The following is a 16,992-nucleotide window of genomic DNA, read 5'->3' as shown; positions in this document are numbered from 1 at the left end:
AATCATAAATGACTAAAAAGCAAAAACTTTGAAAGCAAGGCTGAAGTAATTTTCTTTCCTTCCACTATTCAAAAAATTTTTAAAAATGAATGATACATTAAATGACTCTGATACAAGAGAAGCTATGACTATTAAGTAAGCTATTTTGAGAACAGTGTCATCATTTTATTCATTACTGACACTCTGGCCCTAACTTCTATCTAATCTTTCCATTGAACTTATTTAATAAAAGTAAATGAAATAGCATCTAAGTCCTGAATATTTACCACATACTTTCATGGAAAAAGTTGACATTTTAGGAGTGTTAGAAAGCAGTTCATGGATGTCATTCAAACAATAACAGGGTATTTCAAATTATTGATGTAAACGCAGTAGGATACTCAACCAATGTATGCCAAACTGTTTAACAATGTGCTTATAGCAAGCAATAACCTTGGTATATTCTCCCTATAAATGTGAGAATAAATCATTATGTCTATCTTTATAGTGGTGTTTTATCTTGACCAAACCTGGGAGCTCATTTCAAAGTAAATTTCATAAAGGAACATAAGCATGGATGTATAGAAAGGGGTTTCCTTTAAAAAGCTGCTCAAATAATAGTAGCAACCAGATTCTCTTGCTTCATCAAAGGTTTTGTTTTAGTGGGTCTTTTTGTCTCAAATTCTTTTTTTTAGTAGAACTACTATTAGTAGCAAGGTAACATTTCCTTACCACAAGTCATTAATAACTGAATTAGTAACCTGATATCAGAGAAGTCATTTGCTGTCATACATCTATTATCAAACCTTCAGAAGGGTAAGTGAATATGATGCCTTTTAGTACTTGGCCAAGTTAGGGTAGAGTTTCAGTCTTATTGAACTCTATATGTGCACAGAGAAAATGTGATTGTTTTGTAGCCTATAAATATATTGTGAGCCCTAGCAAATGGAAAGACATCTCACTCTTAAAATTCAAATGCTGCAATGTGTCAGTTTTGAACTTCTTACTGGTCCCAGGAAAATAGGTAGTTTCAAATATAAGTTATTTAAAGTAGATTCTGGTATACAGATACCCACGTCCTCCAAAGTTAAATTTTCCAGGTAAATTGTCTCCAGTCAATCTGACCACTTACACCTGACAGGCAAACCAGTCAAATAAGCAGTCACAATGGGCCAAAAATCTGTCAAAATGGTTTGCTTAACTAGTGATTACTTTTTGAGTGACTGAGCAGTCAAGTTCAACAAAACAGTCAAACCAGACTTTCCATGTATAGCCCTTCCTGTTTAAGTAGTTATTCCCTATTTATATATTTGAAAAGAGTTTGATTAAATTACATTGTTTAAGAGACACAAATCAGTTATGAGCAACTAGTCTGATAATTGGAGCTCTCTTAATCATTGATTCTCAGCTTCAACACTGGGGAGAAAGGGCTCACTGGGCCTGCCCAAGAGTTACAGAAGGGAAGCAAGGGGGAGAGGCAGACAAGAGAAAACACCATGGGAGCAGGAAGGAGCCATAGGCCCAGTTCCCAACAATTCTTGGTGAGAGGACTGAGACTTGTGTCCTGACAAGAAAATGGGCTAGTTGTACTGTTTGAGATTAGATTAAAACTCTTAGAAAGAACTCAATGTAGGGTTTGGTAACATAGATATCTCTGTTGATAATGGTTTTTTGTTCTTAATAGGAATAATAATTTTTGTCAGTAGAAAGATAAGCATTAAGAATCCCCTTAACTGAAATGAGGGTGAGGGTGATTTCATTTCTTGGCTTACACAAATGATAACCTTGCATTGCAGTTTGATTTTTCAAAAGCATTGGTAGAGCAGCAATCGGGATTGCAGGTTTGGGAATTAGTCCACCTAGCTTAAAACCTGAGCTACTCCTGTGTGTCTTTGGGCCAAATATTTCCCATACATGATGTCAATACCCTTACAATGAGTGCAATAATACTACTCAATTCCTAGGACTGTTCTGATTAGTAAATAACATCATAAGAGCACAGTACTTTTAATAAGGTAGGGTAAGGGGGACTTGCTCTACAGAGGTATCTGACTGCAGGAAGATGGTCCAGGTCAAGTTCACCATAACTCTCAGAACACTTTATTTGAATAGTTCATTTTTATTGTATTTTTTCCATTACCATTTATCCACCCTATACCCTCTTCTACCCCTACCTACTCCTTCTCCCCTCCACTATCACTACAGTGTTAATATTTTTATAGAAAGTACTAAACTTCTATACCAGCATCTTATGTTTGTTTGATCTTACTCCAATTAATAGTGTTATCATTTAATAACTATATAATTTATAATAATGACATTAAGGCATATGGCTAAAGTTTCTAGGACACTATCTATGCAGGCATTGAGATACATGTTTTACTTTCACTTTTGCATTTAATAACCATAAAACCCATGAGGTATATCAGGTTTACATAAAGAAACTGAGTTTTGGATTACGTGAGCTGTCTGGGATCAAATAACTGGTTCTGACAGAGCTTGTTTTAAAACTTAACCATCTTGCTTTAAGGCCTATGTCCATTCTAATTTATGTTTCTATAAGCCTATAATGTAACAAATATTTAATTAATAATAACTTATATTTCTGGTTGTTCTAGCAAAGAGTAGTTGATACTGCAGATTTGGGACTTACCAAAGAGAACTTGTCTGTTAAGTCTCTGAAGGTATCATAAGTAAATCAGAGAAGCCAAATGATTGAACACTGACCTATCATATCTAGAGCACATGTTCTTTCCTCCTTCTATATTTCCATTTTTTGTTCAAAAGAATAAAGCAAAATGTCTAAAATATAAAACTCACATATTTCAAAAGACATGGGTGGAGCTGAACAAGACTTCAAAGACTGGTCAATTCAGAATATAAAAAGTACAATGTCTCATTAACTGAAGATAGCTAGAGCATCAATAACTTACAAGTGACACAATTGTTGTGATATCAAACGGTTCATACTGTTTCTTGGTTGATTATTCTGTCATTGATAGAGGTTGTAATCTCAGACAATAACATAAAAAAAAGCCTAAAAACTCCAAAGGAGCATAAACAAATGATGCCTATGGGAAGAGCCCAGGCTTCTGGCTAAAACTCAACATAGAAGGTTGTAATCCAACATACAGGATTAACATCTCAGGAGACTTGCCCTAAGTCAGTTCATCTCTCTGTGATGCCTTATCCTCTAGATGGAAATAAAAACAGTGAACTCTCTTAAATATGCCCTACGGCCTGATTAAAGATTGAAAAGGTCTCTAAAAATCTACAACATTCCCAGGGAAAAATGCTAACTATCATTATCATTATTACACCAAATGCCATAATTTGGTCTCCTCAGATTCCTTTTTTATGTAGATTCCATCAAACTCTGACTTTTGACTTTTTGCCTCTCTGCCCAAATCTCCAAAGACAAAGCAAAGGGAAATGTTGAGGCAATTAGTGGAAAATGGAAGCAATTAATTCCCTTTTTTACTGGAGACCTGGCCTCTGTGAACCAGTTTAACCAAAAATAATCAATGACCTTTCTCTGACCAAACTGAAGCAAATCTACTTGATATTTGTCACTGGTTATCCATCTCCTCCTTCAACATTAATGAGTCTCTTCACTTTGCCCCTTTCTTTTATGAAATAGAGCCATCCATTCTGGTCCTTTGTTACATCTGCAACTGCTACTTTTGCAAACGTAACATAGTCAAAGACCTCATTATCCATATATAAGCGTAGGAACCATTTTTAGCATAACAGTGCCTTCTGATTTTCCCCAAACCTTCTTTTTTTACTGTTTTCCCTTCTGTGTTATAAAGATAGGCTCTTGTTCAAAATGAATGAAATAAAACAACAAAGACAAAGTTTAAATTTAAAAGTGGTCAAAAAAAGAGTGTACAATTTACCTGTGTCTAATATCACACATACCAAAATCGGAGTCCCTGCTGCATTACTTACTCACTTGCCTTGGGAAAGTTACCTGTCCTTCAAAAATCTCACTTTTCTGAGCAAACATAAGAGCTTTTGCCTCAAGGTTATTGTCAGGCTCAAATGAGATGATATATGTAAAGTCTTTTAGTACCCAATGAAAGCTCAATGTTAGCTACTATCAACTGGTGAAGAAAAGAGAAGGGAAAAGATTTCATGTAATAGATCTCATATTGATACTCATTACAACTCTTCTAAAATGACTGCTACTTGAGCAGAATAGTTAACATTTACTGATTCCCATTTATCCTTCAGTAAAGGACTTAATATTTTAGCTAATGCATTTATTTTTATAAATTCTTTCCAACTAATATATTCTGAAATATCTTTGCTTGCTATTTTGTTGTGGTGGTGGTGTTGTTTTATCTTTAGACAGATATATCTTAAACAACTGATGAAGTTTTGTCATACATTTCACTGTCTTCAGTAGGACTAAATATAATTGAACTTAGATACAAATTAGTGCAACCTGTACTTCTTGTTGAAACAAATAGAAATGCAATTAATTGGAATAACTTTTTAGAATTTATGGAAAAGTACAGATAACTTATAAAGAAAAACAAATCATAGGTTACTGGCCAAATTATGCAAAAATATGCCTCATTCTATACTTCATTTTGCTCTGAGAGTTCTGTCTGAAGGCAAAATCCTCAGATACTGTTTTCAGGAGAGGATACATGAAATAGTAGCTCCTGGATATTTTTCATGCTCTGAAAATCTATCTGAAATGTGAGATCAGGGATCCTAAAGAAAAAGGAGAGAGGTCCTACTTTTAGGCTCTGAACTGGATTTCCAGTTTTAGAGATCCCACAACCACTTTAAGTTTAGTATCCTAGGAATAAATTCAGAACTACTGTTTATGCACAGGGGAGCTAAACTTGAACATCATCAGACCCCTTCTTCACATTCAGTCCAGTCCTTCACTCACCACACTAGATACTGGATATTAATTTAACTTAAAATATTCAGTAAAACACACGAGAGACAGAGAGAGAGAAAGAGAGACTTACTCAAAATCACATGGCAAGTTAGTAGCAAGCTAAAAATGCTGAACTGACTTCCTATTTCACAGTGTGTTATATCAGCATTAAACCAAGGAACCACAAAGAAATCACTGAATCACTGACAAATATTTTCTTGGCCCACTGCTTTGGGAGCTAGTCCACGTTCAGTTTAAATGCTTATTTGTACACTAAAAAAAATGACATAGTACACCATATTTTTAGCAAAATAGATGTTTTTTGTTCTTGCTAGAAGTACATACACTTTGCAAAGTATTACCCAGGAAAACATACTTGTCCTTGCTTTCTTAAAGCAGGTACACTCTATAATCAAACCTAAAACTTATGACTCTAGTCTTTCATCCCTCCAGTATGTGTTCCAAATGGCCAGAGATATCTTGCTAAAATGCAAATCAGACCAAGCTACTCCCTTTGAGAAGATACCAAGATAAAAGACTCCTGAATGTGCCATGCTTTCTGAACTCTCTGCACATGCTAGTTTTTGGTTTGATGCTTTTCTGCTACCCTGTGTCTGCATAGAGAATAGCTAATTATTTTTCAAGATGTACTTCAACTATCACATCTTTGAACATTTTGCAAAAAATGGAGGCTCATAACAAATTCATATATACTTTTATTATATCACTTTCCAGTATAATTAATTGTTGAAACACAGTTGTTCATGGGCAGGTAACATATTTTACATATCTAGTGCACTACCTGGTACACTCCTTTACATATACACCATCAGCTTAAGTAAACTTATGTAGTTATTAACTAAGCAACTGATCACAGCAAAATCACACATTTTCTACATTCTCCAGAGGATGGTATTGCAATCATCTTACTGTGCAGACTCAATTCCTGTCTGGTTTCTACACTTAAGAGTGGATATTATCAGAGTTTGCCAAATACTATAACCCCACATATCTACAATAAGCATTCAAAAGGCAATTTTTTTTAATAAAAGTGATGGATGTTTTAATATTTGAGAGCAGAAAGTATAGAAGGTTGTTATGGGAAGAACATTTAATGATAGGTATAATTCCAATGGAATGAGAAAATTGTCCATTATATGAAAAGTACCTTGCACATTTGAAGGACAATAATAAGCTACAGAAGAGGAAAAGTGATTGATAAATGGAGAGAAACCTCTGAAAGTATAACTCTTAGTTATAGATTAGATGCTTCTTAGGCTAAGATGAAGAAACATAAAAGTTTACCAGAATTTAAATCTGATGGTAAAAAAATGCTGCTTCCAAAGCTGTTGCAGACCTCAGATTGTTTAGTAGATTCAAATCCATTTAAATTTGCACAGGATCAAAAGGAGCAGAGAGTGTAAACATCTCACCTGCTGAAAAATTCCCTACAGGCACTAACTGAGATTATTACCTGCCAGATTTTCAATGTAGTAGCTACTGGTTTAAATTTGGGGGGAGTGAGGAAAGATGTTTGAGAGAATGACTTTTGGCTAAATGGGAAAAGGATATAGCAAAGCATATGATTAAACAGATAGAAAGTTCTGGCTCAAACATTTCGTGATTGAAAATACAACTAAGGAATCTGAATGTCTTTCAGAACTTTACTTCTTCATGTGCACATAAACTTTTGTATTGGAAACATGTTCATACAATAAAAAATGAAGAAAAGAAACAAAGACAGGAATGAAAGGATTCTCTGGCCCAGCGGAAGAAGCTAGAAAGTGAATCACACTCTGTTCTAGTATGCAAGCTCAGCAGGAGCATTTCAGGAAAGGCAAGAGATGATTTAGAAATACTCTTCCATGGTAACTCTCAGGAATAAATATAAGGAGGCATGGGAATCCTTATTAAAACTCAGTTTCTATTTCTGCATTTCCATCAATTGCCTTTTTAAATTCTGTTTTTGAATTCTCAGCCTTTCAAAACTGAAGAGACATTGTAAAAATAAAAAGAGCAACTTAATGGGTCTTTAAGATCATTAAGCTCAATCTCTCACTCTATCCTGAGAGCAACTATAAAATTGAAAACAAGGGATTTCACCTGAGGAAATTCCACAATATATCTTACTATTTCACCTTTCAATAATATCAATTACCCCAATTTTCCTGAAGTTTAACATATATTACCTGTAATACATATTCATGTCATTTTATTTTTGTCAATAAGTGGCCAAGCCTTTTTAAATTCCAATAAATACAATTTAATAAAATCACAAATTATCTATCATCCATGAAGTTCCCATAGGCAAAATAATTTCTGCCAAATGTTGAATATCTCCAAGCACCTATACCCCAAACCAATTAACTGGATGGTAATTCATAATTATATAAAATAAATGCTTCTGTACACATTAGTTTCTTGTTATTCACTTCTACAAAAACTGTTAAGCTCTCTCTCAAAGATTATATTTTTGAAGACGTGATCCTTAACAGCTTTCCTTATACATCTTCTGCTCTATGCCTCACAGACTCTTCTTTCTGAACTTAGTAAACATAATCAGTAAAACTGTACAGGAACTATATTTTGGATTATAATTTTTTTTTGTTTTGCCACATTGTAGAAGATTGGTTTGTTTCAGTCTGGCAAATGTGACTCAGCTCTGTATGGAAAACCTACAGAAGCGAAGTGGTGGGCAGGAGCCAAACCTTCAAATCGAGTTTTCCTGTGGGAATCAGGCCTAGAAAATTCATAGACTGTTATGGCTTGCTCTTGCTAAAACTCCATCACCCTAGTCTAAAACAACAAATGTATATGGTCTATCTTCAGGGTAATTTCCGAAGCCTGTGTGAATTTTCCCAAGGTTCTCCTCTGCATGTTATTTTCATTTCCTTGATTGTACCTAAAATGTAGACAATAATATTCTGTGTAATAGATAATAATGCTTTCTTTGATGTAAGACCCAAGAAAAACAATAAAAGCCTATCTAAGCAAGGATCGAGGCACTCCCCTCTTGAGAGAGTAGCCATACCGTTCCCTTTTTCTCCACAGGATTGCTGTCTCCTGTGCATTTATTTTCTCTTTCAGTCCCAACAGGTGAACTCTGCCAGGCGGAGTCCACCACACTACGTGACAAAAAATTTAAAATCTGCTATTTGTAAACATTACCTCTGAATTTGCTATTACTCCATTTCTTAATTTCATTTTTTTTACTATAAGAATTAATTAAGTTTATCTCTGTGAAAAAAATCTGGCATGTCTAGCTGATTTTATATAATTTTACTTGTAAATTAATTAATAAGAATTGAATGATTGCATTTATACATGCACACATTTATTATTTCATCTATAGTCATCATTATTCCCTTTGAATATATTTCATTAGCTTATTTTAAATTATTGTGTAAAAATATTTTATTTTTTTCAGTTTCTCCTTTCATTATTTCTCCTTTCTAGCCATTCAAACCACTGTTTTCAAAATTATTTTCTACTTCCACTGTGTTAATTACCATAATTTCTAAAAATGTTATTTATGCTAAAAATGTACACCATATTTAAAGTGCTCATAATTACTTTGGCTATCTAGAACTTACAACAAACCCGTATGTCACAGTCATTAAAATTAATATGACTTTTAAAGACCTTTCTCAGCTTGTTTTATTTTTCATGTCATCTCCAAGTTTCAGTTCAACAAAATTCTACTGCTTTGAAATGAAACTGAAAATTAAAACAATAATAATAATAATTAAAACCAAAGAAATATATACAATGAAAATCATATGGGATTCATTCATTTTATAGATTATTTTTATACTGGAAATGGATATCACAAAAATCAGTCTTCTTTAAGACAGTTTCCACCCCAAAGAGGAAAATATTTAATATTAATTCAAAAGCTACAAAAGTGTATAAAGCTGTAGTCAGACTCATCTAAAATAGAAGTAAAGCAGAATTATATGAATAATCTTGATAATGAACTTTACATTCTGTTTCACTTTTCTTTGTTGACACATTCTCTGAACAGGGAAGAACTGTGAAGTTTATTTTAGTCTCTTAAATGTTAAATGAAGTTACTAGTAAGTTACTAATAAGTTCCCTGAAATAAATTAAAGGTCACCTCAGGTTTTTTTGTCTCAAAATGTTATTTCTGATTAAACATTTTAAGATAATATTGATAGCATAAGATTACAATTCATATAAACAAATATACATATATAATACATGTGCAGATAGGAGTGTGATGTTTTCAGATACATAACTCAAGTCCCTACGCCAACTCTAATTATTGCAATTGAAATCCATTACTATAAAAATTTTTGCTTTGGGATACTTAAAATCACCTAAACAAACTTTCTGGATCCAAAACTTCATTAAGAAACTCAAAATAATGTTTAACCCTGGACAAATAGCATATGCTAATGTACTATCTGGTGTTATTTCTGCTATGAACAGTAATATTTTCCTGCATTTAAAAGCCAATGACATTTGTGTTTCAAAGACAAATACCATAGGATCTCACCTATAAATGGAACCTAATCAACAAAACAAACAAGCAAGTAAAATATAACCAGAGACATTGAAATAACAAACAAACTGACAGTAACCTGAGGGGAGTGGGGAGGGGGAAAGCAGGGGAAAGAAGGGGAAGGGTCCTCAAGGAACATATATAAAGGACACATGGACAAAGCCAAAGGGGGGTAGAATTGAGGGTGGGAGATGGGGGTGGGTGGGGCAGGGAAAAGTGGTGGCAGGAAAATGGAGACAGCTCTACTTGAACAACAATAAAAATTAAATAAAAATAAAAGCTAATGATACATATTTTGCTAAAATATAAACAGAAATTAATACTTATTCAAAATAACACATAAGATGCAATAAAATGTTAAATCATGTTTTCATTTAGTAAATATTTGAGAATATTACACTGGAAGAAGAACTAAAACAGTGATTTCCCTATCTTTATTAAAATAAGATGCTGAGTTTTAGATACATTTTATCCAAATTACAGCAAATCACAGTTGACTACTTTAATATCTTGATACCTAGTGATCATGCAAAATAAAACCATAATTATAAGCAAGCCACACATATCAAAGTAAAATAGATATTGATTAAACTCAGAACTTGTTTAAAGTACAGAAGATTAACCTGTCAATTTAGTTACCTACCAGCAATGATTGGATTCTATCAGTGTTATCACCTCTACAAACAGCACCATAGAATAATCCCTCTTCCCATAACATAAGCACCATGCCAAACAGATAAGCAGAGTAAAAGATCTGATCATGAATAACTTGGGCTAGTTGGAATCCACTTACTAGAGGAAAGAGAAAAGAGAAGTGGCTCACTAGGGCATTTCCTGAACCTTGTTTGGAATTTCAGTTAAGGAAGAAGAAATGACACAGCAGTTTCAAGTAAAGGAACTTCCTTTCTTTTATCTAAAATATGTTACCAATTTGAGAAAAAGCACTCCAACAAAACTACTCCACCACAGTACTGTGGCCACAGTAAAAGCTCTCATTTCATTTATTACCCTATAAATAACATTTCTCCCAGGATATACACAAGCATTATGTGGTTTTTATAAAAAAGGACTTAAGATCCCACATTTATTGCAGCATGTTCAGTCTTGAATTTAACATTTTTTAACAAACTGACCTTCACCACTTTTCACTTTTTAAGAACTTTAATTTTATTTAGAGTAGTATTAGATTTTGAGTTTTTATTGAAGGCCATCAAATTTCCCATGTTTCATATAATCACATTTTCCTTACATATAGTTTTGCTCTCAATGTGACCCCAGGATAATATTTATCTTGTCCAAGAATATTTTATCTTCCTATGTAGATGGAAGGTATACAATTCAGCTTATAAATTTTATAATTTTTATTTTCATAACCCAGTATTTTTAATGAATGTGAACACCTATTTACTCACTGCCTTTACAAATGAAACTTCTAAAGAAGTCTCATTTTACATATTAGTTATCTGCATAAACTTTTAAAATCTAAAGATATCAATTTCTTCCCAAACTGTAATTTGTGCTGTGAAAATCTGCCTTCATTCTGTATTACACCATTTGTTTATTTTACCTATTTTAAAAACAATATTTAAAAACAATATATGTGAAGCAAAATGTTCATGTTAATTACTGGTTTCATGCAAAATTTCTCTTGCCTTTATTTTAAAATATCGATCATCCTACCCAAGTTACAGATGAGCAGCGTGGATTCTGCCATGCTGAGGGCAGCCCTCTGACAAACCTTCCACTACAGACTGTTGGAAGACAAACTCTCATTTGCTGAAATGATGAGGGATGTGGAAATACACTCAGAGCACCAATAGCATCTTCTCTAAGTACTTAGAATCAATCCTGTCACACAGTAGACAGTACACATTAAATACTAAGGCTTAATGTTTTTTAGATTAACCTCTCCATCAGAACTAATACCATATTTATTTATTTATTCATTCATTTATTAATAAATTTCTATTGAATATCTACCACATATCAGGCACTGGGAGACTAAGACAAACAGTTATAGTTATTACCCTGAAGGAGATTAAAATCTAATAGAATTTGGAAGATAAATTACCTATGGTTTAAATTAGTTAAAGAAAGAAACATAGTAATATAATGGGTAATATATGAAATAACAAAAATAATATAAGAAATAAAAGGATTATTTTCTTATATATGATATTAGGAGAAAAAAAAGATATTGAAATAAGACATGCCATGAAATAGCATTGTTTGGTTTCTAAAGTCAAACAATTTGGATATACTAAAGTAATAAATAATAAATAACATCTAAGTCACATAATGTTTAAGTTAAAAGTATTAACAGTTCATACAGGAAAAAACTGCTGCTTACAAAGTGGCAGCTTAACATACTTTTTGAAACTGATTTTAAAAATAGTTCTACAAGTAAGTAAGAAGCAGACCACAATATAGAATATTAGCCCTTCGAAAAAGAAAAACAATAAACTTGTTGTTATTCAGGTTGCTTTTATAGAAGTCTCAATACCAAAGGTTATTATTAAAATGCTTTATTGGCAATTGATTTTATACTTACACACCTGGTATTTTGAGTCTTTATGCCCATAACTATGCTTTTAATCTTACCAGCAAGTAGCCAAGTAAAGACAATCATTAATTTACAAAAAACTTCCAATCTGTTAAAACTGGAAAAATTCAGATTTTTTTTAAAAAAAGAATCAAGTAAGTCAGTCAAAGGAAAAGATATTTCTCTTTTAAGAAGTTTAGAAAGTAAGTCCAAGATCAACAGTACCAAAGAAAACAAGCAAATAAAATTAGATGTGAATATATAATTTATATGCCACTCATGGATATGAATCATAATTTCAGAGGGATTATATTATAATAAAGTCACTTGGCAAATAATTGATATTGATTATTCAAAATTCTGGTTTCATTACCAGTTTTGGGAAGTTCAGAAGTTAGAAAGTGAATGTTCCCTGTTTTTACACAGCTGCACTCTGCCTGAATAGTACTTTATGATAAACACTGAATGTCAAATCTGATCTTAAATTCCAGTATCATTTAAGAACTACATACATCTAATATATAGGAGCTGATCTCATTAAAATACTAACATTGAAACTTATCTAGATTATAATTATTTCACTAGCACACTACAGTATTTGTAAACTTTAAATATATATTTTAAAACTGCACTTAAGTTTTATTCTATCAAAATTAATATGTCCTTAACAAGAAGCACACCAGGTGTGAGGGCTGTGGAACACATGTAAAATGTGCACATCACTATATAGTTGTAATAGTAGTACTTTTTCACTTCTGAAATGCTCTTTGTCTACCTCAGTGGCCTTAAGAAATTTCAACCCATTAACCCACCTGTGTCAGCAGTAATGCATGGACTTATCATTGCTCCATGAGAAAAGGGTAAATTCAATCAAGAGAATCAAATGACTTTCCTAAGTTTGTCCCTAACTCAGTTTTGAAGAGCTAGGAGTCCCTAGAAACCTTAAATACATTAATGTAATTTAATTATTCAATGATGTCAAGGGCTTTAAGAATTCTCTAGAGTTTATGTTTAATCTTGGCATACACTAGAGTATTAAACAGTCAGCCCTTCTGAAATTTATGAAGTAGGCAAAATTTGTCTTTAGCATGCACTGTCTATGTCCTTTTCCCTTTTGCCAGACAGGTGCCACAATACCGTATCATCTCCCCACTTTGCCATTGTCTACAACTATTTTTAGAAAACTCTATAATTAATTCATTATATACTTTATTCACTAAAATATAAATGACTGATGAGACATAAAATATTCTCCCTCCCAAGCACATTTGCATTTGAAAGCTTATGAATCTTTAAGGTAAAGAAGGGAAGATATATTTAAAATTGAGAAGGGATTATTATATAAAAAATTTGGGAAATCAAAAATACTCCATGGAGACTGTCATCTAATCTGAACACTGCTATACTCAGACTAGATAGTGTATTATCCATAACATATATAAAAGTATAAAGCTTTTTCTTTTGCAATGTTAGGATCTTCCAAATGAGATGGCATCTCCCATGATTGACACTGCAACTCCCTAGAGATTAGAAAAATGACAAGACTTCTACAGTCTGCCAGAATTGTACAATTGCTTTCTGTCAGACAGGGGAGGATAGGCTATGCTGTCATAACAAACAACTTGTAAAAAACACAAAATATTAAAAACAAAAATGTTATTTCATACTCTATACATCCAGTATGGATTGGTAGGAGAGCTCTGTTCCACATAGTTACTCATGGACCCAGGATCTGAAGGCCCCATCTCCACACCACTGAGGCAGGGAAACAGGAAAAGTAAAACTGCAAACAGGTTCATAAAGCTTTTGCAGAAAGTAATATGCATAAATTCTGTTCATTATTCATTAGTTAACACTGTTAATGGCCATACCTGCATCAAAATAAATTAACCTGCAATTCTACCATGTGTTGAGAAGAGAGGACTAAGATATTTGTTACTAGGACCAATAATTATAACACGCTTTTAATAACCAACTTTCCCAGGGAAGAACTTTTTAGTAAAGATTAGTTCTTCCATAATGTCACCTAAGAAGCAAATTCAGTCCATGCAATAATAAGCTCTGAGCTTTATTCAATGATTTTACTATAAATACAGACAAGAAGGGGCAGTAGGCACAGGAAAAAGAGAAGGAGCAGATAAACGAAGAATGAAAGAGGATAATTTGGATTTTCATGATTTAGGGAGACAAAAACTAAACTAGAAGACAACTTCTATGTAAGAGTATATGGGCTTATGAGTGTTATGATTTTTGTTCTTAAGACCTACATTAAACATACCTTCCAGAATTTATCTGTGAGGGGAGTATAGTTTATTTGCAACTGGAGCATCTTTCAGAGGAGCACATTTGACAAATTTGAATTTTGCTATAAGCAAAACATAAAGTTTTCCTGAGAAAATTATATGAAAAATAACAATTACTTTTATTATTTTATTTTTTTAAATTCTCACCTGAGACTATGTTTAATGATTTTTTTAAGAAAGAGAAGAAGGGAGAGAGAAAAACATCAACCTGTGGGAGAAACATTAGTTTCCTCCCATATGCATCCCCAACAGGGTATAGAACTTGCAATCTACATATGTGCCATGACTTGGGATCAAACCTGCAACCTTTTGGTGTAGAGGACAATACTTCAAACAACTATGCCTCCTGGCCAGCGTCAACACAGTTTTTTTAAAGGAAGAAAATTTGGAAATAATAATAGAATCAGAGATAAAAAATAAAGAAATATATAGAAATACCTTTCATGTTGTTTTTTTTACTCAGAGATTTAAAAAATACTCCTGCATATGTAAGAGTCATAAGAGTCATTAATGAGCACTTCTTGTTTTAATTTGTAATTATTAACAATTATTTAATTGTCATTATCTCTAGAGTTGCACTGATTCTGTATGTCAAATAAAAAATTTCCCAGCCCCCTCTCCTACTGTTTTTTTACTCAAATTTTAATTATGCTGTGTTAGCCTTTTTTTTCTTTTCCCTTTTTTGTCTTTCTTCTATTTCTCTTTCATCCTGCCCCTTTATTTCTCTTAATTCTTTTTTTCTTCTTTTCCTTTACATCCCAAATTTTAATTTTTCCCTCAGTCTAGTTTTTGTTCCTCACTCTCAGTATTCCCTCTATCATTACAAAATCACTTCTCATTCCTCTAAACATCTCTTAGACTTTTCTTTGTTTCTTTTTCCCTCTTATTTCCATACCACCAATATTAATTTCAACTTATTTGTTGTTGATAGTGCTCCAGTGGATCATTCCTATTTCGTTCCTATATATTTTTCAATTACATATATTTGATTTTTATTATTGTTCAACTACAGTTTTCTGCCTTTTCCCCCCACCCCTCCCCACCACCGCAACCTTCTGCACCTCTCTCCCCTATTTCCACCTGTGGAGGATACCGGCCTGCAGTATCCATCTCGGCTGCAGATGTTTGTTGAAACATGAGAAAAACATACACAGAGAAAACCAGGTCCTGTGGGGGAATAGGGACAGAAGGGCCACTCCTCACATGGGGAGTACCTTTGGCCACCCTCTCTCCTGGAGAGCACCGCTTGGCCACCCTCTCTCCAGTGGGGAGAGTGCCCCGTGTCCATACCCAAGCAGATTTTTATTGAGAAAACAGACTTAGTTTGTGGATTCACAGTCTGGCAGAAAAGATCAAAAGATGTAAACAACTTACAAAAGTGGGGACAGAACTCCTGCTGAGATTCCTGGGCAAGGGTTGTGGTCTTTAACATATGAAAGAGCTACAGGTTTCAAAAGTGTCCTGCCTGTGATTTTAAATTCCAAAATAATAACATCCTCCAGCAAACAGATCTCACAGGATCTTGCATATTCCATGTCCCAGGCCTGATTATTCTGGGGGTCCGCCATTTCTGGCCTGGGCTGTTTCGCCCCTGCAGAAGACAAAGGCAGCCAGGAGACTTGGATTTCTCACATCCAAGAGCAAAGACTCAGGCTTTGACAAAGCCAAAGAGGCAGGGGTTGATGTCAATCACCCCTTCATTTCCACAGCCCCTTCTCTCAGGGCATTCCCACGTGATTGTGTCTGCCTTAGATTCATTCTCTTTCTTAGAGAATTGTTACCCATCATTGACTGCCAATCATGCCAGGGAAATAAGTTTTTGTCTCCTTAGTGACTCCTGGTCCAGAGGTCTTTCACTCAGCCTAAGTCACAGGAGGTTACAGCTTCCTGAGGCCAGGTAGGGCTGTCCCCAACATCCACCTCCCCTTGGTATTGTTCATGTGTCCTTTATAATTGTTCTGTAAACCCTTGACTCTTATCACCCATTACCCCCCTCCCCTCTAGTTACTATAAGTTTGTTGCTCATTTCTATGTCTCTGGTTATATTTTGCTTGCTTGTTTGTTTTGTTGATTAGGTTACACTTAAAGGTGAGATCATATAGAATTTGTCTTTCATGGCTGGCTTAATTCACTTAAGAATAATTCTTTCCAGATGCATCTATGCTTTCACAAAGGGTAGGTACTCCTTCTTTCTTTCTTTTTTGTAGTGTTCCACTGTGTAAATAAACCATAGTTTTTTGATCCATTCATTTCTTGATGGGCACCTAGGTTGCTTCCAGTACTTGGCTATTGTAAATGGTGCTTCTGTGAACACTGGGGTGCATAGGTTCTTTTGAATTGGTGTTTCAGTGTTCTTAGGGTATAATCCCAACAGTGGAATTGCTGGGTCAAAAGGCAGTTCCATTTTTAGTTTCTTGAAGAAATTCCATACTGTTTTCCACAGTGGCTGCACCAGTCTGCATTCCCACCAACAGTGCACTAGGGTTCCCTTTTCTCCACAACCTCTCCAACACTTGCTGTTTGTTGCTTTGTTTATGATGGCTATTCATAAACAAAGCAACTGGTGTGAAGTGGTATCTCATTGTGGTTCTAATTTGCATTGCTCTGATGGCCAGTGATACTGAAGCTCTTTTCATATGTCTCTGGACCCTCTGTAGGTCCTCCTTGGAGAAGTGTCTGTTCAAATCTTTTGCCTATTTTTAATTGAGTTGTTTGTCTTCCTAGAGTGCAGTCATGTGAGTTC

At 34.0% G+C, this 16,992-nt stretch overlaps 1 protein-coding gene across 6 annotated transcripts in view; it reads right to left on the bottom strand.

Moving 5' to 3' along the window:
- TFEC (transcription factor EC) overlaps positions 1-10,173 on the bottom strand; it is a 125,542-nt gene extending 115,369 nt beyond the window's left edge. For all 6 annotated transcript variants that reach the window (XM_045846898.1, XM_045846914.1, XM_045846907.1 and 3 more), the window contains exon 1: positions 10,048-10,173. In XM_045846898.1, coding sequence (XP_045702854.1) covers positions 10,048-10,131 — 84 coding nt within the window. In that variant the 5' untranslated portion in view covers positions 10,132-10,173. The remainder of the gene's footprint in view (positions 1-10,047) is intronic.
- Between the last annotated feature and the right edge of the window lie 6,819 nt (positions 10,174-16,992).

The sequence above is a fragment of the Phyllostomus hastatus genome, unplaced genomic scaffold, assembly GCF_019186645.2.
Source record: "Phyllostomus hastatus isolate PE091 unplaced genomic scaffold, TTU_PhHast_1.1 phas_contig_118, whole genome shotgun sequence".
NCBI classification, from domain to species: domain Eukaryota; kingdom Metazoa; phylum Chordata; class Mammalia; order Chiroptera; family Phyllostomidae; genus Phyllostomus; species Phyllostomus hastatus.
The sequence above is the reverse complement of the archived record's forward strand: the minus strand, read 5'-3'. Positions and strand labels throughout refer to the sequence as shown.